Source organism: Phodopus roborovskii, unplaced genomic scaffold (genome assembly GCF_943737965.1).
Source record: "Phodopus roborovskii unplaced genomic scaffold, PHOROB, whole genome shotgun sequence".
Taxonomy (NCBI): domain Eukaryota; kingdom Metazoa; phylum Chordata; class Mammalia; order Rodentia; family Cricetidae; genus Phodopus; species Phodopus roborovskii.
In genome coordinates this window covers 1,920,356-1,946,006 of record NW_026125543.1, presented here as the reverse complement: position 1 = coordinate 1,946,006, position 25,651 = coordinate 1,920,356, and the positions used below count along the sequence as shown (strand labels likewise).

Here is a 25,651-nt window from a genome sequence, read left to right as displayed (position 1 = left end):
GCAAATGGACTTTGGACAGCTGTGACTCAGTGTCTTTCTGGTCTGTTTCCTAATAGGAGGATATCACTGGCCACTCCTCGACAGCTTTATAAGTCTTCCAACATGACTCAGCGCTGGCAAAGAAGGGAAATCTCCAACTTTGAGTATTTGATGTTTCTCAACACTATAGCAGGTAAGGTGCCTCGATTTTCAGACCATCAGAGTACTAGGTGCTACAACCTGATAGGATGTCTTGTTTTCCTTGGTGCTCAGATGTGTGGGGTAAACATGGATGTATTTACACTGGAGTCTATCAGGACCTGTGAAGCTGATATCAAGATATTAGATGCTTTCCCTTGCTCTCCTTCTGCCATGTTCTTTGCTGGCAGCATTGTCTGGAGGTTTATTAGAGTAAAAAAAGCTACTGCTAGACTACCTAAAAATAATAATAGGCAAATATTATTTCACTCCTTGGTTATTGTCAGCAGAGACAACCATACAAGAGTATAAGAGACTCCTGCCTAGCAAGGATGTTACCTGGGTTAGGCCATGATTGTCTTACAGCATCCCTTCTCATAAAGTCCTCAAGAAAGAATAAAAGCCCAGATTTTATTTCCTAACTGATGAGCATGGTCATTTTTCTCTTAATTGTAAGAGAACACAGTGGTTTATTTTCTTTCTCCTGGTCAGAGGTTGTGGATGGCCCAGTGGATGTTGATGAGACCTGGTCCTTCCATCTTTTTTATGTAAGCTGAGCTTCAAAAGCCCCGAGTCATCCTGATTTGTGTGGAGCCCTACAATGGCAGATGGATCTCAGCAATGGCATAGATGCCTATGTCATATCTGTGATTACTGTTGGGGTGACTCCTCACAATGGATTCAGTAGTACCAGTCCCCGAATCACTGTTTTTAAAGGTGACTGCATTTCTGTCCTCCTTTTAAATCTGGACATAATATTCATGTAGATACTATAGGCACTGGAACGTGGTTGGTTAACACAAAAGGAATAAGCTTACTTGAAATATTATTTTCATTTTACTCATAAATATATGTTAATATGTGTATTCACATATAGCAAACATATCTTTCTTTAAATAGTTTTTAAATTTAAATTTGAAACAAGCTGTCAATCCCAGTTCCCGAATCCTGCCCCCCCCACCTCCATCCCATCTCCTTTCTGCTCCCCAGGGAGGGTGAGGCCTTCCATGGGGAGTCTTCAAAGTCTGTCATATCATTTGGAGCAGAGCCTAGACCCTCCCCCATGTGTCTAGGCTGAGAGAGTATCCATCTATGTGGGATGATGGGCTCCCAAAGTCTATTCATATGTTAGAGATAAATACTGATCCACTACCAGAGGCCCAATAGACTGCTCAGTCCACACAGCTAACACCCACATTCAGGGGGTCTGGGTCAGTCCTATCCTGGTTACTCCCCCTAGCAAACGTATCTTAAAGAAACCTGTTTGCTCCCCAAAAAGTAAATGAACTATTAAGTTACTGTATCATTTGCACACACAGATGAAATGAGCATAAATGACTGAAAGGGAAACAACTTCATTTCCTTGGTGAAATCCCTCAGCACTATGACAGTTAGTGCCCAGAACCCTGTGCATAGCAAAACCCAAGGTTGCATAGGTCCTGTGAGCCCCTCCCACATCCATGAACCACCTGTATTAGATGAAGTGCCTCACACAGCATGAGTGTTGTATGAGCACATGCCACCCTTATCTTCAGACAAGAACAGGACAAGGGCGGTGTAGGTTCTGGATAGGCGCATTTTTAAAAGGGCTTTGGTCCTGTTTGAACTATGGACACCCAATTCACAGTTGCAGAGAGCCAATGCTTCTTAGGAAAGTACATGAGATCACAGCAAAGCATAAACTCCCACCAAAGAGAAGAGGAGCCTGAACCCCAGACAGCTGCGTGACTCCAGACAGAAGCTGGCCTTTGAGGCTTTCCCTCTTTCACAGGTTTTAATCCTTCAGAAGAAATGTGCAATGTGGCACATAGCACATTTGGTTCTATGTCATATTTTTATGCTGTTGCTTTTAATGTTTGTTGCTTCTACTATTATATTTTATGTCATTGACCACAGAGACTGCTTCCCATGTGTTTAGTGATCTAGAATGTAGGGGTCATTCTATTAGTTCTCCTAGAGAATCAGTTAAATTTTTAGCAGCCTCTAAGCTGTATTTCTCTGTCTTCTTGTATTTTATGTGTGTATGTATAATGTCTGTGCAGTCATGTGCACAAAGTATTCAGCTGTGTCACTCTCTAACTTAGTGATTTCAGAAAGGGTCTCTTGCTTAAACTGAAACTAGGCCAGCAGCTAGTCAGTTTCTTCTTCATCCCCCACAGGCACATGAGACTGACCACCCCAGCTTTCTCATGTGGATTCTGGGAACTTGAACTCAAGTCCCCATACTTGAGCAACAAGAGTTCTTACCCACTAAACCACCTCCCCCCAGCCCTGTTCCCTTATTATTAAACTAAAATATGAATCAATTTCAATTACTCTTACATGATTTTAAAATGTTTACTTGGCTTTACATTCATTTTTTTAAAAAAATATTTATTTATTATATATATATATAGCTCTGCCTACCTGCATGCCTTTGGGCCAGAAGAGGACACCCAATCTCATTGTAGGTAGTTGTGAGCCACCATGTGGTTGCTGGGAATTGAACTCAGGACCTCTAGAAGAGCAGCCCGTGCTCTTAACCATTGAGCTATCTCTCCAACCCCTCATTTTTTTTTATTTTTATAAGTATAATTTACCATCTGTGTCTGAGATTATTAATGCTTTCATTCAAAATTCATGTCTTTCTGTATATTAAGAAGTGTTTCAAATTATTAAAAGATTTAGTTTACAAAGCATATTATATTTCAGGTGAATAATTGCCTGATGTTTAGAGGGTAATACTGTTTTTTATGTTTGTCTGCAATATTTTTTCTATATTCTGTGTTAAGACTTGTTTATTAAGGTATATATTAAATAAGGCAAATGTCTTCTGCAGATGTAGCTAGTGTCCAGCGCATACAAGACCTGGAGTGCAATTCCCCATGGAGCAGGAGGAAAGAATAATGGATCACTTTTTCCTCTACTGGGCCTAGCTGTTAGATAGAAAGCTGAAGAGCAGGGTGAGGCACTTCACCTCGTTTGGTTTCTAGACCAGCAAGTGTTCTTATGTTGGTTCTCCTATTCTAAGTTGGAATGTGCTATACCCTGTGCATGTAAGAGTTCATGTTTTACTGTTTTACAGAGCTAGTTGCTGTCCTTGCTGATGCCCTTAGTGACTGAGTGTCAGCAAATTCCAAAGCTGTGTGCAGAACAGTGCCCACTGCAACCACATCATGCCTGTTGTTTTCTGAGAGTCACTTTATTTGACTAGGTCAGGATGTTTCTTCTAAATCTGAATAAGAGATAAGTTTGCAGTCCCTTCTGCAAGTTACACTTGAAGCCAAGTGTGGCACATGCCTGTAATCTAGAACATGAGTGGCTGAAGCAGGAGGATGGTGAGTTTGAGGGCAGCCTGAACTACATAGCAAATTCAAGGCCAGCATGGATTCTCTTTCAGTAAACAGTGAACAAAGTCAAAGTTTGAATGAATGTGATAAGCTATATATGAACAACATAGAAACCAGCATGCCTGCTTTTGTTCCACTTCTTAGAAACCTAGGGTTTCTAAGCCAGAGTTTGCAGGCTGAAAGGGGAGGATGGGGTAGAATTTGGATATAAGCAGTAGCAGTGAGGTGATGAATAGAGAGTAAAGGAAGACGCAGAGTATATGTTGTCAAAAAATAGCCACCCTAGCTTCCTGTGCTCCCTCTTCTTACACTGAGGCTATAGCCAACAGCACCTGCACCACCTAGGAGCTTGTGACAGATGCAGATGCTCCTGTTCTTCTGCAGACCTACAGGATTGGGTCCTGCACTGGACACAGCAGTCTGCCCTTTGGCAGCCTCCAAGTGGGTCTCATGCAGCATGTATGTTTGTGTACCATTATTCTAGCCACCTGGAAACCAGTTGCCCTAATAAGCTTTGTATACAAAGATGATTAGAATACCAGGCATAGTTGTGTACATCTCTTTGTGTGTGCACACACATGCAAGTACAGTGTATTCATGTATGTGCATGTATTCATGTGACGAGTACACTTGGCTAGGGGTTGACCTTGGGTGTCATTCTTGGTCAGGGAACTCCATGTATCCATCTTCTTCACCTCCCTACACCCAGCTTTTTCTTACAAGTGGGTGCTAGGGATAGAACTTAACTAATGAGTGCTTTACCAAATGAGGTATCTTTTCACCCCTGGAAGCATTTGAGATACTGAGACAAGAGCATTTAAAGTTCCAGGCCAGCCTGGGCTATGGAGCAAAACCCATCTTTTCAAAGGAGAGAGCTCACAAAGAAGCAAACCATTTTATAGCTGAGTGTGATGAAAGATTAGTTGGAGATACAGACTACTCAAGGAAGGTTTAAATGAACTCTTCAAGGATTTTGACAGATGTCTGTGATGATTTAGGCAAAATGAATGCTTAGAAGTAGAATGACTGTGTAACTGTCCCCAGAAGCTCTACTCTTAATCATTTCTCTCTTGTCATCAACCATGAAATTCTAAGTGAGTGCCAGTTTGTACTGTGCACCAGTACTGGTACTTTGAGCAGTGTTTTTAAATAGATTTGGTCATTTATGAATCTTTGTGAGTGTGGTTCACTGTATGAATTCACTGGGATTGTAGGCATGGGGTTCCTGCAACCAGACCTAAGCCAAGGAGCAGAATCAGAGTCTAATATGGGATGATACTTTTGATAAAAATAGGTCAGTGTAGCTTCATAAATTCCATTATGTTTTCAGCATTTTGGTTGTAGTCTTACACACTCTGCTTTATCATCTGTGCTGAAACAGCTTCCCTGAATCATAAAATTCCATCGCACCACCCATCCTGCAGTGACCACTTCTTAATATCTGTTTGACTTGCCTGGTTTCCTTTCTCATTTCTAGATGCTTGAAAACAATGAGACTGGAAACATAAGGCAGCTGCATTATGGCATCAGGACATAGTAGACTTTTCAACCCTCATATGATAAATGTCCTATATGCACACACAGATACAAACAGTAGCATATATACTAAAGAGGTTGCAAATATTCAAAAAACATGATTTTCAGAGAACTTTCCTAAAGCCCAATAATGTGTTCAGTCTTTGTCCTATTTGTAAATTTAACAAATATTCACTAAGAATATGGAAGCGTTAATTAAGAACTAAGTAGCACCTAAGCCTAGCTGTGTCATAGTTGACATCTTGGTGATTTCGTCTGCTCTCATTCCGTGTGCTATGTCACTAGGAACCTGCAGCACATGCAGGTTCTGGTAGCACTTTTCCTGCCTCCCTAAGTGTTATTAGGACAGTGTCTCTCTGCATCCTAGACTGGCCTGACCCTCCTGCCACATCTTTCAAGTGCCAGGATTACAAACATGTATCTCCATGCCCAACTTTATTTAGTTAACTATACCTTGAAGGCTTAGCTTTCAAAATGAATGAGAATCCAGCTTAGAACCATGGCATAATCTATTTACTTCTTTCTTAAATACTTGGGATATTTTTTAAAAATGTTAAATTATAGTAGATTATGTGAAATAATTTTAATGATGCTTCCAGTTTAAGTAGAAATAGACTTTCGGCCTCTGGCCCCCAGAGTTGACTTGATTTCTGCTCATTGTATTCTGGGAGATACAGCCAACACCTAATTCTGAGATAACACTAGGAAAAAAACAGTAAGAGCTGGTTTTCCTGCATTAAAACAAACAACAGCAGAAAACTGCGGAGTGATTGCTAACATAGCTTTGTGTAAATGATCCCCTTAGATTTGAGAGGCTTTTTTTTTTTTTTTTTTTCTTTAAGGCTTTTGAGTTGTTTTTCATATGATCAGCTAATGAATTCAGCACAACTTTCCCAGCCCTGGCCCTGTTCTCCTGGTTAGCACTTTCCAGGTTCTTACTCAGTGATGAACAAGCTCTCCCTGGTTAATTATGTATATATTTAGCTACTGCATGTGTTGGGCTTATTATTGTCATCTAATTAGATGTAACTTGAACTGCTTGCTTCTAGAAAAATCATTAAAAATTCTTTCCTAATGACCTAGAGATGACAAAATGTCTGTAAAGTGTGAAGATGCCAACAACACAGGAACAGCATTCTTACAGCGTGCTAATCCAGGTGCCGCCGCCATCTCATTAAACGATATTTTGCTGTCATTAACATTTTCACCAAGGAATTACAGTTATAATTTCCTTGTCAGCTGTCTCTAGATCACTTTACCTTCAAAACTAAAGTGCCATATAAAACATTAAATTGGATGGTTTAATTAAAAAGTTTTTTTTTTTTTTTAATGAAGAAACATATCCAGTGTTTCTGAGCTCTCATTTACTGTGCTTCACTTTTATTGTTTGAGTAGATTAGTGTCATGGGCTCCCAGTATTAGTATGCATCTTCTGAGATACATCCTCAGAAGCATGGTTAGCAGAATGTAATATGGTGGGCTCTTACCACCACTAGACAAGTACATATGATACAGGTCTGTTTGTTACATGTGATCTGTATGGACTATGCTCAAGAGAAAATTGAAAGCAGCCAACAAGTAAACGTTAGATGACCAGAGAAGTATTTCCCTTTGGGGGATGTATACACTTGGTTTTTTCTCCTGTCATGAAGATGTTCAGTAAAATAAATAATACTAATTCATTGAAACTTAGAGTGCAAACTTCTGAAGTACCACTTCATTCTTGTTCTTCTCTGTGACCTCTGGCACACTATGAATTGTTAATTGAGTAAAAAATATATATATTGACTGTCCAAGTTGCAAGAAGTAGAAAATTTTACCAAAAATGAGTTAATGCCATTACATTTTAAAAAGTTTATTGTATTGTTCGATTGAAATGATGTTATAAAGCCATAGTAATGCAAAAATTATTGAAGTTTTCTTATTATTTTTATAGAACTTTCCAGGGATTATTAAAAATGGCTTACAAAAACCTCAGGGTTAAAGAAGTTGTCCTGAGCTGTGACATTTAACATCATTCATTTTGTGTGTGTACGAGTTTTTAAAAGAGGCTTTCTTTATAATGTTTCTGAAAGTAGCATAATATCTTCTTTCTTTCAATTTATTTATTCGTATTTATGTACATTGTCATTTTTCCCGAATTTATGTCTGTGTGAGGACATCAGATCCCCTGGAACTGGAGCTACAGACAGTTGTGAGCTGCCATGTGGGTGCTGGGAATTGAACCTGGGTCCTCTGGAAGAGTAGCCAGTGTTCTTAACTTCTGAGCCATCTCTCCAGCCCCAATATCTTCTTCTTTATTATAAACACATTTATATTAAAATGATAATGTCCTCAATATGTGCTCTTTTTATAGTATTCATTTACAGGAACATTTACATCCTGACTTAATGTATATTGGTTTTTATTATTTTAACAAGCTTTCCATTGCTACAAGTAATAAATAGCACCAAAAATTTAATATCAGGGACTGAAGAGATAGCTCAGTGGTTAAAAGCACTGGTTGTTCATTCTGGAGGATGTGGTGATGTTATTTATGATTTACCTGAAGATTCAGAAAGCAAAGTCAGCCACAAGCTATAGAGGTTAGGAGGTTGTGCCACACACCTTTAATCCCAGGACTTGTGAGAGGTATTTAAGACAACCAAGGAGGGGTCCCTGTCTCCCTGCCTACCTGAAGCAGTTAGCCATTTCTGTCAGTTTCTGTCTCCTTCCCAACCCATCTCAGTTTGAGGCACAATCTCACTGTGTGGCTCTGGCTTGCCTGTGAGTCAACATCCTTCCTCCCCAGTCTCTTAGATGACTGTAATTTCAAGCCAGTGTCATCACACTCAGCTAGGACACCATCACTTAAATATGGTAGCATCTTTGGTAGCATCTTTTGCCTAGCGAAGTAGGGGAGTCATTGTGCTCCCATGAAAGCTTCCACATTCCCACCATGCTTTGGATTCTACTGAAGATATGGAAACACTCTTTTCAAACTAAGCAGACAAGCCCAACAGTTCTACAGTTCTCCACCCAGGTACAACAATATCCACATTCCCACCATGCTTTGGATTCTACTGAAGATATGGAAACACTCTTTTCAAACTAAGCAGACAAGCCCAACAGTTCTACAGTTCTCCACCCAGGTACAACAATACAGCACAGAAAGAAAATACAACTTAAAGGGGGAAAAAACAGAGTGTGTTTGGCGCCTGCCTTCTTACTGCACCCTGCTATCAGGGCGCCTCCCAGCATTTCCCTTGGATTTTCGGGCCTGCTGACAACCTAGGCCTGACTCATTCCAGGCAAGCACTACACCACTGAGTTTCATTCCCAGCCTCTCTCGACTGAGTCTTGATGCATGCTTAATATAGTGTGTTTACTGACAGTGCAGTTTTAACATCTATCTTCCTTCCAGTAGAATATCATCTGATATTAAGCTTCAGACATGCAGCTCAGCAGCCTGGCGCCCTCCATGACACTTTCAAGGTCAAGGTCCTTGGCTGACAGGGTTCTGCTTCTAAGCTTGAATTTTATTTTTGTCACCATCAACCAAAGTTGGGCAGGCTCTGTGGACAAGGCTTCAAAGTGATACAAATCACTTCTGTTCACAAGTTGATGAAACTAAGTCACATTTCCAGGACTGCTGATAAGAGAGGCTAATCCCAAGGGAAGGGATCATGGGTGATGACCAGGCAGTTGTGTCATCTGTGTGAAGCTCTTATTGAATTGTTGAGGGAAGACACTTTAAACACGTGGTTATGAGAGCACTTCTGATTAAACAGAAACTTAGACCAATAAGAGAGGTCTTTTCTTCTGAAATACAATGGTTGCCTTACTTACAATAGACCCAAAACTGCTTTTTAAGAGGTTAGGGCATACACATTTCACTCGTTTTCTTTTCTCTACTAGGACGGACATATAATGATCTGAACCAATATCCTGTGTTTCCATGGGTGTTAACAAACTATGAATCAGAGGAATTGGACCTGACTCTTCCAGGAAACTTCAGGGATCTGTCAAAGGTAACAGTTACATGCACATAAATCTCTCCTCTACAGCAGCTTCAGCAGAAAGGGTTTCTGCTGGAGTATACAAACCCCATGAGTCTGTGAGAGTTATTCCCAGATCACACCACAGGAATTATGCAGCCACCAATGATATCGTCAGCACTATCAGGGAAACAGTGAGTATTTGAGAAAGTATGTTCAGGAGGAAGTTGCTTAGGGTCAGTCATGGGAAGAAACCTAAAGTCAGTACAAAGCATGACAATCACTCACTCACGTGCTATATTCCTGAGAGGAAAAGGAATGTTGTCCTGACCACAGTAGCAGGTATCTGGTGTGAAGGGCTTGGCAGGAAGGAGGAAGGAAGGTAAGTCAACAAGGGTCTCTTTAGATGGAGAAGATGGAACCCTCAAAAGAGGACTCAAGATGGGGATAAGGAATACAGTGCAGGTTCATACACTGTGCATGCTTGGTAGTCCGCATTTATGGTGTGGGGCATTAGGCAAAGTTATTCACTTTCTTTTTCCCTCAGTTTTTTCATCTGAGTACTGAAACAGTGATTGATAATCAGGTCATAGTGATGAGTTGGTATATATGTGTGGCCTGAAACAGCTAATGCTGTGTGTATAATGGTTAGAATTCTCAGTCGTTGCCATAAGCCACACATTCTACTCTCTGAAACATCTTTCAGTAGTGATAATGCCAACAGTATACCCCTACTGTAGCGGTTATGATGGAAAGACAGGCACTTTACATGTTTGCCAGGATAGAGGGATATTCATTGGACATGAAAATATAACCTATATGGTGCAAAGGTAACAATTAAAGTTGCTCTTTAAAGTCTTGTCTGTGTGGGCCAGAGAATGACTCAGCCTCTGATGGTAAAGGTGCTTGCCATCAAGCTGACCTGCCCTCTTTCTCCAGGAGAGAACAGACTCTGGCTCCACATGGGCCTACACACATACACATATGAACACATATACACACAAACATGCCTATAAAAAAGGTAAATGAGATTTTTAAAAAGATGTAAATCATGTCTTTTTAACATTAATAGATACCATTTATTAGATACTATGTGTGTGTCTATAGAAATGAAATTTTATACTGTATATTTTCAAGGACCATAGCACATTGTATGCTAACTTCATATGTTGGTTAATTTTTGTCAACATGATTTAAACTAGAGTCTTCTGGGAAGAGAGAACATCAACTGAGGAATTACCTCCATCGAATTGGCCTGTGGGAATGTCTGTGGTACATTTTCTTAATTGCTAATTGATGTAGAAGGGCCCAGCCCTAGGCAGCTGGGTTTGTCTGGGCTACATAAAAAGTAGGCTGAGCAAGCTGGTAAACAGCATTCTTCCATGGCCTCTGATTCAATGCCTCCTTCTTGGCTCCTGCCCTGGCTTCTCTGGATGATGGATTATGGTCTGTGATCTAGAATAAAACCTCTTCAAGGTGTTTCTGATCGCAACGTTCTATCATAGCAACAAAAAGTAAACTAGGATATCTCATCTGCCAACTACTACAGCTTGTGCCTGGTAGGCAATGTCCTATACCAAGCCACCTTCAAAACCCTCCTTTTCTTGGCCTCCTGCCTAGCAGGTGTGACAGCCTATGCTTCTCAAGTAATTGGAAGAATTGGCTTCATGCAGCCTGTTCAGTGTGCACCTCCTATGGGAGGCTTTGCCTTTGTGACTCATATACTTCCCCAAATTTATGAAGTGTGAAATAAATAGCAGAGGCAAACAGGAGGAGCCTGAGTTAATCAGGGAACACAACATGAACTATCTCCTTTTGCAAGCATGGAATTGGCCTTTGGTACTGGGCTGGTTGAGTGTATGAGAGAGAAAAGAGAGGTAGCTTTTGCATTCAGTTCTCCCATCGTGCAGACCCACGCCTTAGCAGTCTGTTATTTACACTCTGTCACACTGACAGGATGGGAAAATGTTAGCAAATTAAAGTCTCTTGATATGTTAATAAATTACCCTTGCATTATTCCCATGGTTCACTGAATTTCTTAACAGGAACTTCCATACAGATGGTCTAGGAACCCAGTACTACCCTTTATAAAACCCACTAATACACACGATTTTAATGTATGAAAATATATCTTACTGTATGCCAGTGGGAGAGTGACATTAGAATTATTCTATACTGGGAAGAGAAACTACAGTGGTAACAACACTCCTGCATGAGGAGGCACCACCAAGAAGCACATGGACCTCTCACAGCCATAATAGATTCGGCAAAGGTACACCAGTGGAAAATCTGTTTCACAAAAGCTCAAGAAAGAATTGAGATTATAAATGTATCAACTGGGATTATTTTAATAAGAAAAGTAGTTATTTTAAAGACGAAGATTAGGAGTCTTGTTCTAACTAGCAATTAGAGAATTAGCAGTCAATAACCTCAGTTGTTTTCACTAATACTTGAGTTCCCAAATAGTACCACATTCCTTACTGCTTATAATATTAGAGAAACTATAAAATATACAAGCATGGAAATTTAAGTGTTTATTTATACCACCAACTTTTACACCTTCTCTGTGGCTTCTAATTATATCAGGACCTTTTGAGTTAAAAGGTCCAGAAAACTCAGCTAAAATAGTGCAAACATCAAATCAGCACCATTGGTTCTTACAACTGAAAGATTCAGAGAAGGGTTTGGTTTTTCAGCAAGATTTGCTCAGTGGTTCAGATAATGCCAACATGAAATTGTTTTTGCCATTCTAGATTTCATATTTACCTTCCACTCCACATCCTGTAGTAGTTCAGACATTCTCTCTCCTTTCTTTAGTAGTAGGATGGCTGCAGGAGTTCCTGCCTCATACTTTGATTCAAAAGAATCCTAGCACAGTGGAAGAAATGGAAACTTCTTTCTCAGCAGATGTCACTGCTCCTGCTTGAGAGGGCCAGGGCAGACACTGAACATGGAGCTGGAGGTCAGGTCAGGGTGGACCAGGGACCCTGGGCTCCCCTGGGTGATGGGGAAAGAGCTGAGCAGTGACTTCGAATTCCTGTTCCTGAAGGAAAGGAAGGCACTTTCTGTTACAAAGCCTGAACTGGAATACTCCTGTATGAGTCAGTGAAAGAAGCACAGATGGAACGTGTATACATCTGGCAGATGCATAGAAGTTGTGCATTTTTGATGTCAGAAAGACCCTCATGACATAGCTGTTGTTTAGGCAGCCACACATTTCACACAGATGAGTATAAGATACGATGCTCAGTGGAGTCACATCTGAGTCTACCAGGAAACAGAAGCTTAAGCTTCGACACCTCATTTCAGGGGCTTCTTCCTGTACTTTGCCCTCTATTTTAGGAACATAGTGTTAAGTTCAATTTCCATAGGAGCTCATATTAGTCACTTTCCTGTAGCTGTTATAAAACCACTAGGGGGGAACTTAATGAAAGCATGGACCTGTTGCGTACCTTGTTGGAAGTGCAGGGGGATATAGCAGAGAGGACTAAAGTCAGAGGAACCTGTGCACCTCGTGGGGGCCTGAAAACAGAGAGAAGGGGCTTGCGAAGGCATACCTCCAGGAAGCTAACTTCATTCCTTTGGGCTCTGCCAGAGTCACACCTGCCACACTGGAGCATTTGTGGGTGGCACTTTGAATTCAAAGTATGACAGAGGCAAATTGTTTAAATCTCAAGTTCCATGAAGCCTGGAGTCACTGTTAGTGCTCAGGAAAGAGTTATCATTCTGGTGATCATGGGCCTTTTCACTCAAGAAGCAGGAGAGCAGATCCACGGAGGCTTTAAACACTGAGATCCACCTGGTCAGGTATATCTCCCCATAGGAGATCCAGACCCATAATTCAATAACTGTGTACTTTTTAGTTCTAAATAACTTTTAATTCAAGTAAGGGAAAAATAATATTATTCAGTAATACATTTTCCATGCCACAGATTTCTCCATATATAACAAAACACTGGCCCTAAGTATTTATTAAAATGTGAGTTGCTCATTTATATGAAATTAATTTTTTTTATATAATCTTATTCTTTTCCTGGCCACTTTTATTAGACCAATGAAGAACATGGGAAAGGGTTTTTTATTTAGACTTCTTTTTTTTATTAGACTACACAGGCTCAAGTATCGCTCATTTTTAGATTATATTTCTTATTTAACAAATAAAATGGTCTGTCATTGACCAGTCTATTCAGTACCAGTCGCCAGCTGGTGGAGAGATTTTTTTTCCCTTCAGTTTATATAGATATTCTCTATGGAAATGAGAGCTTGTTATAAAATTTGTCTTAAAATAGGATACATGTTAGTGCCTCAGTTATTTATATATACTCACATGAATTTGACTCCCAGGTTCTAGTGGTTACATGATTTTTGACATAAGTCGTAGTCTTTGCTCATTAAAGTACACATGGGATTTTCCGTTTCTCAGTCATGCCTTCTGATAAATGAAATCATTTCATGACAAAAGAAAATCCTGGTAATATTGACATAAACATAAGACATCACACATGTGTACACACACATTCAAGTACACATACCTATGCGCACACACACTCATTCAAAAAGTGGAAAAATCTTTGTTTGACTGGCAGATGGGGATGAACTTAAAAAGAAGAAGTGGTAATGCCTGGGGCTTTGAAGCATGGCAGTGCAAATGCATACGCTGAGCTGCTGCGGATGCTTCTAGATGCCTGTGCACAGGGAGTGGAGGCTATTGAGCTGGGATGCTGCTGGATGCCTGTGCACAGGGAGTGGAGGCGATTGAGCTGGGATGCTGCTGGATGCCTGTGCACAGGGAGTGGAGGCTATTGAGCAGGGGATGCTGCTGGATGCCTGTGCACAAGGAGTGGAGGCAATTGAGCTGCAGCCCACAATCCTATGCAACATAAACTTATGCTTATGTCATGGTTGTGGAGACCTGGTGTTTCTAGGGAATCCAGACTAGGTCAGTTTTGGGAAAACCTGCTCTAAGAACATCTCCATTGCATCTCTGGTGTTGATCTGACCAGCTCTCAGTAATACAGCAAGGAGGTTTTTGTAGCCACACCAGAGATGCCTTTCTTCCCATTGACTGGCAGCCAAGTTTCTTTGGATCAGCTCTCATCATAGGTAGGTAGGTGTGTGTGTGTGTGTGTGTGTGTGTGTGTGTGTGTGTGTGTGTGTGTGTGTTTGCACAAAAGTAGCCATATAGGATTTTGACAAACCTGATTGACAGTTTGGGGTTGTCAGGTGTCAGCACACCTGCACCAGGCGTGCTGTATGAACAAGGAATCGTTCATTAAGGAAGGAGGAATATACAGAGGCATTGTTGATTGCAGAACCTGGTCCAAGGTGTAACTACATTGGGAATTAGTACCCTTTCCCCAGAATGCACTTTTTGCAGATGCTTTGTTATTGCACTGGCCTGTACATGCCTTTCTCGCTGATTCTCAGAGCTCTTCGTTATAAGAACCTGCTGCCCTTGATATGTCCTCTAAATGTTTCCACTTTGTTGTTTGCCTTGTTTTATGACTAAATTGTTTGTCTAAAATCCCCTCATTTTACATGGTATTCTAGAGTCTTTATTCATTCAGTGTTTGTTACTTAGCTAAAAATAAATAAATACATAAATAAATAAGCCAGGTACTATACTGGATGCTGAGAAATCAAGACATGATTAGTTTAGCTTAGCTATTTCATTTAAGAGTGAGTCTACAAAGGGCAAAATGAGTTACAAACTCACTTCACTGTTACTAGGCACTGTCTGTGAAACTTCCAGAATGAAATCTGAACCCCTTCCAAAAGCATGAGTCAGATAAGAGAGAAGCAAAGGGCAGAGGGGTCTGTAGGAGTGAGTGAGTCCTGCATTGTGATGAAGATGTTTTTCAAGATGATGTCGTGTAGCTCATAATTGAAAAATGGAAAAGATAAGAATTTGTGAGGCCTTTTATGGATTTTCAAGCCCTTGGTTATCACAATGAAAGACCACTTAGATATATCAGAGCTGTGATGTGCTAAGGATGTTGAAATATCCAAAATCTCTCCTTAGAAACCAAACACAGTGACTCAGCTTCAAGCTGCTTCTAGCACGGCACAGCGACTGGATCTGTAAACTAGAGAGCTCCTCGCTACATTTGAGATCAGCTTCCTCATCTGTAACGCATGGACATAGGACTAGGCAAAGGTTCTCACCCTTTCCTCCCTTCCTCCCTCCTTCTCTCCTTCTATCCTTTCACCATCCTTCCTTCTTTGTTTGGGTCTGACCTCCTGCCTCTGCCTCCCACATGCTAGGAATATAGGTGTTTACCACCATGTCTAGCTGGTTCCATCTGTCTTTGAGAGTTTTTGGTGGATAAGGAAGCAAAGAGGCAGTTATGACGAAAAATAGTCACACAGAGAGTCTAATTTGAGAGCATGAAAGTGCAACACAGTGATGTAAACCAGAGGTCATCAGGTATCCATTTCTTTCTGGTGAAGTTAGGTAAAGGGATGCCTTGCAAATTACACTTGTGTAAATCACTCTAGAAAATGGATGAGAAAACAGTATCTTATGCAAATATACAGTTCTTTAACAGTCATAGTGGAAGGTAGTGGCATAGCAACATTTTAAGTGATACAGACAGAATCTTGGTACTATGGTCACTGACATGTACATTTCTAGGTTTTAGTGATGTTCAGTGCTAAGGTTATTGTAATGGACATCAAGCAGACACCCAAAGCTAAACACTGAGCTGAACTCCTGGAATCAAGTTGCGGAGAGGGAGGAGTGATAAGAAAAGGGGGCAAGACCAGGCTACAGAAACCCACAGAGACAGCTGACCCGAACAAGGGGAAGCTCATGAACTCCCAGACTGATAGCTGGGAAACCAGCATTATACCAACTCAGACCCCTCTCCCTGAACTTGGGTCTCAGTTAGAAGTCCTGGGCAGTCTAAGGGACCTCTGACAGTGGAACCAGGATGTATCCCTGGTGCAGGAAAGGACTTTGGGAGGAAGTTCTTCATGGAGGTACATACCCTTAGCCTAGATTTGACAGATTTTGATGATCTCTCCTGGAAGGCATCACCCTCCCTGTGGAGTGGGGGAGGAATGGGATGGGTGGAAGGGAGGGTGGGGGAGGGAGGGAGAAGGGGAGAAGGAGGGGGAGGAAGGGAGACCTGGGATCGATATGTAAAATAAGAAAAAAAAACCCTTTTAATTCTTAAAAATTATAGTCTGCTGGGATGAAATTGATCATTGTTTAAGTTAGTGACATTTATATTTTATTCAAGTCAATTCAGCTTTGTATCCAGAGTTTTCTCTCGGTGCTCTAGTTTTTCATACAATATTTATCCAGTAGTATTTTTAACTTACAATTTTTTAGTCTATTCTTAAAAGTAACTTGATATAGCTTAGGAGGTTTTAAAGTAGAAGATATTGATAGATCAAAGCTAAAAGAACAGAAAGAGAAAATAGAAAAATAAGTAAAATGGAAAAAAGTACTCTTTGATATATCAAAAGAATTCTCACCCAAATGCATCAAAGTACAATCTCAGTAGAGCCTGTTCTGATATGTGTTTGTAGCAGTTATTTGTTTAGATAGATAGATAGATAGATAGATAGATAGATAGATAGATAGATAGATAGATAGATAGATAGGAAGGTAGGTAGGTAGGTAGGTAGGTAGGTAGGTAGGTAGGTAGGTAGGTAGGTAGGTAGATATGACGTACTAAATAATGTAAATTTATGCTGGCATCTCTCAGGATATTGTTTTCCATACAATATAATTGCAAATTTGTTCAAGAAAAAAAGCTATTTTTGTGGCAGATTTCTCTTTTGGGTCTTTGAGAATGAATGATAGGGGATACAAGCAGAAGAACCAAGCAACATTAGTTCAGTGGATATAACAGTGTTTTGTTGCTGCAAATAAACCCTTCCCAATTTTACTAGGTATATGAATGTCTGGACACATGTCAGTTCATTTTCTTGAGGTGTCTTTAGTATTTTAGCAAGTTGTATAAGCTTACTAGCCCTTCAAAAAACAACAGGGTTTTATAGGTCTAGAAATCATATTTTTAGTCTCTGCCTGCCCTTTTGTGCCCAATTGTATGCCATGTGTCACTGTTCATTTGTAGCATACAACAGTAGTAGATCTAATATCAAGTTTTAAACTATTTAAGTGGAAACCACAGAAATGGCTGTATCTAAATGCCACCACTGATGGGAAAGGAGACTAGTTCCTATTGCCAACTACGTGTGTCAACCTCAGTAAATACAATTGTATGTTTCTACCAGCATTTTAAACTATATCTGCCTGCCAGAACATGTGGAATTCACACTGCAATACTTACCTTCACTTTAAAAAGATGCCAGACTTACAACCTTATCAATACAGAGATAGACAGATGTTGAAAGGAGGATCAGAGAATCTGATGTCCTTTTGATTGAATAAGAAAGAATGCAATCTATTAACAGAATTCCGATCTCCTCCAAAACATCTGGGGAACCTGCATGGAACTGAACTAGGCCTTCTGAATGTGGGTAAGAGTTCTGTGGCTTGGGCAGTTTATGGAGCCACTGGCAGTGGGATCAGGATTTATCCCTAGTGCATGAACTGACTTTTTGAAGCCCATTCACTATGGAGGGATACCTTGCTCAGACTATATACAAGGGGGGAGGACCTTGGTCCTGTCTCAGTGTGATGTGACAGACTTTGTTTACTCCCCATGGGATTCCTCACCCTCTCTGAGGAGTAGGTGAGAAGTAGACAGCTGTTCTGAAACTGAAAGATCCACCAGTGGTTAGGAAGACACCAAGTTAGGAAGACAGCAGTTAGGAAGGTAGTTAAGTGGACATCTAGAAGACTCTAGATCCCATTCACTATGTAATTCTGTTTTTTTTTTTTTTCCCCCTACTTGGTAACATGTCCTTTCACCAGCCATAAAACTTGTATTTGTTTTAAATATTGAAAAATTTACATAATGTTTGACAAAATGCCTTCTCCCTTTACATCTGGGTAAAGAGATTTTATAGGTAAGTGGTGATTAAGCCTTGTAGTATTTAAGTGGAAGGTTTATACTTTATCCCAGGAGTCACAAAAATGAAGCCAATGGCTTTGGAGCTTTAAAATATTAATACTCTTGTACCCAAGAAGCACAACTTTTAAAACAATAAATAATTAAGTTGTTTAATATTGGTTAAGTCATAATAAAGGCTAACATAAAAGGAACATACTTTACAAATAACTTCAATATTCAGGCTAAGCACCCTTACAAATAAGAGCTTATTATGGAGGCTCTAGCAACCCTAACTGCTGGCATCATTGTGTTGTTTTAAATTAGTCTTCTGGGACCAAAAGAAAAGGCTCACAGCAATTTGTAAATGAATTTTTCTCTCTTGTGTAACATTATATGTCCCATTGAAACACTCATTTTCTATGACTTCTCCTGTTAAGATAAAGCTTTAGGGGAACTCCATGCTTAAGTAGCAATATTAAATTTGTGGGTAAAGACTGATATACTTAATATTTTCATTTTTCCAAGTAAACACTTATTTTATTTGTACAGTATGCAGCTGAAAACAGTAACTTGTACCTAATTCATATGTGTGGACTTCGTTTATGAAAAAAACAAAACTAGATAGAAAATTGAACTAAGGCAGTTTGCTATCTGTACTCTTGAGTACAAAAAAAAAAAAAAAAAAAAAAGAAAACCAACTGGGACAAATGGTTGTCAGTGGTGCCCATTAGCCTATTAGCATGCCAAACTCAGGCTGGCCCCAAGGCTCTCTCAATACCTGTGGCACCACTCAGCTCTTCTCACTCTGTCCTCTACCCTAAACTTCTCCAGCTCATGGGCTTTCTTCACCTTAGCTTCTGGTGTCTATATAACCCTGACATTTCAGCCAGGGACTCTGCTGGACCTCTCTCATGGTTCTCTCTCTCTCCCTCTCCCTCCCTCTCCCTCTCTCTCTCTCTCTCTCTCTCTCTCTCTCTCTCCCCCTCCCTCTCTTCTCTCTCCCCTTTTCTCTCTCTCTTCCTCACCATCACCCCTCCTATCTCATCTCCTTTCAATGCCTGCACCATTCTGCTGCCATTCTGTTCAATGTACCACTTTCTCTCCCTGCTGTGGATGCTTCCAGATGCCTCTGGCTGTTCTCTCCCTCATATCTACAGTAAAAACCTTCTCCTCAACCATACCTTGGAGCAGTCATACAGTGAGGATGTGCTTTTCCACTCATGGAAAGTGCCGACCATTAGTGCTGAAGTCCTTTCGGGGTAAAGCCTGGTGGGCATCTAGGATGTTGACTGTTACTGTGTGGAACAGAACATTTCCTTTTATCTTTTTACAGCCAATTGGTGCTTTGAACCCAAAGAGAGCAGTGTTTTATGCAGAGCGTTATGAGACATGGGAAGATGATCAAAGCCCACCATACCACTATAATACCCATTACTCAACAGCAACTTCTGCTTTATCGTGGCTTGTTCGAATTGTAAGTATCATCCTTGACTTAGCCATCTCTAACTCCAGTTTTCAGTGTAAGTAAATTATATGCAAATCAAGTGTATTGAATTCTCATTTTAATGACTAAGAGACAAGTGCGTAGAAAATGGACACTGGGTACCCCAGGGAAGATTCCAGCTATGATCTTCCTTCTCAGCTTCCCAAAGCCTGGGATTAGAGATGGGTACAGCCACACTTTGCTCTGATTTTTTTTTCTTCTTTAAATGTATGGTCTTTGTAGAATTAGGTTAGGAAGCCAGTTACTTAAATATGTACACTTACTTTTGAGCTGGAGATTAGAACAAGGCACGTGTGCATGTACACAACACACACACACACACACACACACACACTTCTATCTCCAAGTGAGTCATAAAGGACTCTCTGATATACATCTTTAATTTTATATCAACTGATATAGTAATGAAACACACCCAAAACTGACTTTAAGAAAGAAACCAACTCAGTATTTGTAAACCAGAGGTGAAATTGTGATGTCTTTTTAGATCAGGGTTTTGTAATTAGTCTCATTTAATTAATCTCTTCAAGATTCAGCTTAATTGTGTGAAGTTTGAAGTTAAGGAAAATATTAACTGTATTTTTGACCCTAGAATAATTAGATTAAAATACAGTTAATATTTTCGTAACTTCAAACTTCACACAATTAAGCTGAATCTTGGAGAGATTAATTAAATGACTCTAGAATAATTAGATCTAACTGCAATTTTGAGAGCATCACACTTTGGCCAAGCCTGGTTATGGGAACAAGTCAGAATTTCTCTCCTTCAGTTGACTGTCACAGTGCTCTCCATAGGCAGAAGGTACTTCACACTCAGGCAAGAGAAGACACCCTCTGATTTCCCCCACACACAGAGTTCATGGAATTCACCCTGTGGATCCAGCCTTGGAACTGAGCAGACTACAGACTGGTCAATCAAGATTCAGGGAAGCTGATTTCTATAGCCACAGACATAAAATGTGGTCTTAAGTGATTTGCACTCAGAAAAAGGAAAACAGATAAGAAAACAAAACGACTGATAAATTCATTTCTCTGATCACCAGATATTAGGCCCCACAGCTAAATTTTTAATCAGTATCACTACTAGTGGGGAATGACCTCCTAGGCAGAATGAACTGCAAGCAAACAAAACTCAGTTTGGGAAGCATAGATTTAAAATCTAGGGGAAAAGAGTGTCTGTAAAGTTCTGTTGGCTGATTTCTGTGTGAGCCAAGAAGAAACATTTGGCTGCACCTAAGCAGGCCAAGAACTGCCATCCCCAACCCACACAGCCTATTGGGTTCCAGCAGGTTAGTCCCTCTACAGTTCACAAGAGGCCACCAGGCCCCCAGAATCATGGCATAAACACATTTTTAGAAAACATTGAAACTAAAAGATTTCCCTCTGAGAGGACTCAGCAGAGTCTATGATGCCACAGCCTTGGTGAGCCACCACAGCGAAAGGGAGGATACCTCACTCAGGTCTCTTGGAGATGGAAGAAAGTCTGGAGCTGTTTGTGAAAACAACAACAGTGATGTGTCAGTTGGGTTGTCTTGAGATTTAAATGAGAGTAGTGTTTGATTGCACCTTGGAATAGACATAATGGTGTTACGTGTTCCTGTGAATGCCAATTAGTCAAATCTGGAGACAGACTGGCAAAACTCGTTACAAGAAAAACACTTGTTCTCAGCCACCTTATTTATTTAATATTCTTCTCTTCCAAGAAAGCTAGAGCTTTTCTCCAGTGACAAAGCAGAAGCGGTCCCTGGCTGACCTGCTGTTCCAGTGGGTGGAGCACAGGGCTGGTACTATGCAAGGGCCTGACAGTGATCTTCCATGTCTACCTCACAGAAAGCACTGTGGTCTCACAGCAAACCCCTGACTCTCTCACAGCTTCTAGTACCCAGCCCGAGAAGAAAAAGAAGTAAAAGCTGGAATAATTTCATACATGTTAAACCTGGTATAACCAGTGTTACTTTTTGGTCATGTAACCAATAAAAAATTATTTATGCAGTGTTTAGTATTTTGAACTCGTTTCAGGATCCAAAGACTGTTATATTTCTAGCACAAGGTTCCATCTGTTGGCAACTGTATCTGACAACGTGGATACCTGGAGCTGCTTTCATTGGCCTAAATGCTTCATGGAAAGCTATTAGAGATGAAGTACTGAAGTACTGTGGTCTAGCAGCTTACGGAGCATCAACTAATGACCCAGGGAACTTTGCTTTCTTCACTTCTATCCTAAGGGACTTTATGAATTAGAAAATACATTTATAATTTGTGTCACTAAGAATCTGTTCATAAAATATAATACATATTAAAATAAGTGTCCGCCCTCTACCTTTCAAGCCTTTTAAACCTAGTCATTAAATTCATTGTCATTCAATATATTTAGTATAACAATGATGTTAATTGTATAAAAATGCTAATTAGTTATATACCTCATTACTTTAAATTAAGAATATTCTTTTAGGCAAACTACCAGTGAAATCACTTGTCTGGCTTGTCAGGCTCTAGAAAGACTGTTCTATTGATGGCCAGAGAGGTGCTAAATAAACCCTCATTCCAAATGGGATTTCCTAAGATAACTAATATACAGAACACATTGTACTTGGACTTTTGTCCTCCCTGGACCTGAGATATTGCCCCGAGCAATCACATGCTACTCATTGACTAGTATAGCCCTCAGTGACCAGCTTTCCTGGCCAGCTCAGTATGCTGACTATGCTCAGCTAATTCTTCAGACATTTAATAACAATAATCCTTAGCAAGTTAAGGAGGTAACATTCAAAATGTTAGCATCTACATGTGTTTATAATTTAAAAAATTCCTTTATAATTACAGATTATTTAGAAAGCTTACCCTAGAAACTCAGCTGTAATGTGTCATTAAAAATACCTGTTTTTAGTAAAAATAGCAACAGTACTTTCACAAGCATCACCATGTAGTCTACCCAAATAAAAGGTTTCAATGTGGTTATTTTGATGTTGACACCTAAAGGCAGCAGTGCATATCCACTTAGAGGAAAACAAGTGATATTTATTCAGAAGTGTGATATACAGAAGTCACATAGGTTAATTAATGCAAATTCTGGACTAATTCTAGAGTTGTTTCTTTCAAAAGAAATGAGAGAAAATTATACATCAAGCCTCAACGTACAGTAGAGCTAGTCATACCTGCCACACATAGAAGTGTGGCCTTGAACTTGCTCAGCTGCTGCTGAGGAGACAGTGTGGGGGTGCCAGCCCAGACAGACAACAGGACCTAGCACAGGAAGGTCTCAGCATCAGTTTCTCTCCTTCCCTCTGTAAGGTTCCACATCACTCCAGATCTGCATCTTTCCTTTGCAGGGATTACACATGATTGGGGTTTGATTTTGGTTTTTAAATGGAATGAAGAAAGCAAGAACAAAACCAAACATTTCTGACATGGAATTAACTGGTCTATAGAGGTTGCAAGGCAGGAAAGGTGGCCAGTGTCCTTAGAAGAATTCAGTGAACTGGCCATCTGGGTACACAAAGCTGGTTGTTGTTTTGTACTTTTGTGTCAGCAAGCTTCCTCTTTGTTATTTCACTTAATCTCGTCTAATTCTTCAATTACCCCAAAGACTATATGAGTGTCAGCTTGCACTGATGAAGTATCAGAAGCAATTCCATGACAGAGTTAGGTAAAGGAACTTGCCCAAGACAGGTAGATAGTTCAATCAACTTTTAAAATTAGTCAGACATATCTTGCTCAATTTATCACTACTATTTTCAATTTTTAACATTTCAATTTTGATTAATTTAATGAGCATATATACCACATTTACCATCTGACTTTTCTTAGTAAATTAAAGGTCTACAAGGCAAGTTAATCAGTCAGAGACAAGTCAGACAGCTTTTATTCCCAATTGTGACAACATCCATTAGTCTTTCATATAACTTAAAATATCAACAGGGTGGACTTCCAAGCTGCATATTTGATTTTCAGGTAAAATAATTAGTTTCCCCTTTTCCTGTTATATCATTTTTGCTATGACATTTGTGATCTTACCACTTCTGTCTTACTTTTCTGTCATTAAAATTGAAGATGATGTATTACAAACTTAAGAAATTGATGGCATCTATTCTCACTGAATTTCAAGATGATATTGAAAAGGGAAAATATTTCTGGTTGTTGCTCAGTTGCTCTAAGATTAGTGGCAAGGAAAGGAGGATAAAGGGACATGGGAAATGTCTAACATATTTAAAAAATGAACATAGGTGCATAGTAAAGAAAAGAGACAAATAATTAGGAAAATGCTCCCCGCAGAATTCTTAGCATCATCAAACTTGGGAATGATTTTTGTTACTGATCTTGCCCATCATGAGCTTCAGAGAAAAAAGAGTTAAGTATGGCAAAAGAAATACACATTTGCTTTTGCTATACTTGTAGGTAACTAAGGAATCCTTAGTGAGAATGAATATTATTTACCCGTTTGGGGGACAAATTTAGTGATGTCAAGAGCAATGCCTCCTATTCAGCCTAAAAACTGCAGAGCAGGCATTGAAGTAGGATAAATGCCCGAGTGTTGTGATTGCATTCTCATAGGGTTCCTGCTGCAGGAGATGTCCTCATTGATAGACAGTGCTCAGGATGCTAACCAACCAAAGGCAACAGTCACAGAGTACTGAAACTGTCAAGTCTTATTTGCATTCACTTTAGTTCATTTCTTATGGAAAGAAGAATCTATGCACCAGGAGGTAAGCTGGTATTGGAGATGAAGTAGAGAGTGAGCTAGACAGGGTTGCTTTCATAGTGGGGAATGCAGTCAGATAGCTGTGTAAACAATGTTCAGAGTCTGAGGAGATGTCAGCTTCTCAGAACATACAGGGAGAAGCCAGTGAATCCAAAACAGTCTTCAGGGATCCATAGCTAGTGAGGAAAAGATGTTTGCGTCTGGCAGAAGGGAGAGATGTGCCTAAAGGGCCAGAAGCTAATGCAACATGCTCAGACCCCAGCACAGCAGAAGGTAATGTGAGAACTCAGACAGATCACATAGTTGAGGCTTCCTCCAGAGCTCCCTGGAGCTATCAAGATAACTGAATAGGCATCACATTTCCAAAGAACATCAGACCATCATGTAGAGCCTGTGCTTGGGTGGCCCTTCCTAGCTACTCCAAGGGTGACATCACCAAACTAATTCCCTACTACAGAGGACAAGCTAAGAGTGTCTTCTTGCAGTTAATGTGTATAGGATGAACTACTAAATTCACCCTTATAAATGCCATGAGAATCATTTATAAAGAGATCATAGAGTACATCATCACTTTGCAGATGAAAAGACATGCCAGGCTATGGGAGCAATTGGCTACAAAGGCACAGTCAGCCCAGACCCACATCTCCTGACACCTTGGTATGAGCTTTTACCCAGGGCTCTATATTTCTTCTGCCTATGGAGGGCCTCAAAGATACTAGTGGTTTTTGTTTTGTTTTATTTTGTTTTATTTACAAAGAAATGACTATAGCTGTGTTTCATGTGATCCAGTGACTGATTGGAATTGATCTTTTCTTTGCTCAGGAGCCATTCACAACCTTCTTCCTCAATGCAAATGATGGGAAATTTGACCATCCAGACCGAACCTTCTCATCCATTTCAAGGTCATGGAGAACCAGTCAGAGAGATACCTCTGATGTTAAGGTACATAGATTATTTATTATTTATAATCATGGAAATCTAAAACTTGAAAATTTTATTTTTAAGTATAAATGGAGATATATATATATATGTATATATATATATACATATATATGGGATTTTACATTATGGCTTTGCATCATTATATTAAAATTGTATACTATATCTAATCTTAATGAAAATCTGTTGTTGTGTGACCCATTTAATTTAACCAGAGCCATCTGTGTGACAGATATTTTGGAAATATCCATTGGAACTTGATGGGGTGGTCACCAGTGGATAAATAAAAAAAGGAAATGATCTCCCTTTCCTTAAACCTGTAGGGAATATTTCAGCAGTGAAGGGTAGGGCTCCATGAGACCCTCCTCCATCCTGGCTGTTGATGGGCCCATTCATGTGCAAACATGGTTAGTCATTGGTTGTTTCTGAGAGTCATGACTATAATTACTGTGCATCACCTAGAAGGTGGTATTTTGCAGTCTCCCTGACCAATCACTAGTAAGGAGAGGTGCGCCATACAC

General features: G+C 40.0%; 1 protein-coding gene across 5 annotated transcripts in view; it reads left to right on the top strand.

Annotated features, from left to right (window-relative positions):
* The window catches only part of Nbea (neurobeachin), a 511,635-nt gene that overhangs the window by 429,475 nt on the left and 56,509 nt on the right, over positions 1-25,651 (top strand). For all 5 annotated transcript variants that reach the window (XM_051176972.1, XM_051176974.1, XM_051176973.1 and 2 more), the window contains 4 exons: positions 57-172; positions 8,940-9,052; positions 19,322-19,462; positions 25,014-25,133. In XM_051176972.1, the coding sequence (XP_051032929.1) occupies positions 57-172; positions 8,940-9,052; positions 19,322-19,462; positions 25,014-25,133 (490 nt within the window). The remainder of the gene's footprint in view (positions 1-56; positions 173-8,939; positions 9,053-19,321; positions 19,463-25,013; positions 25,134-25,651) is intronic.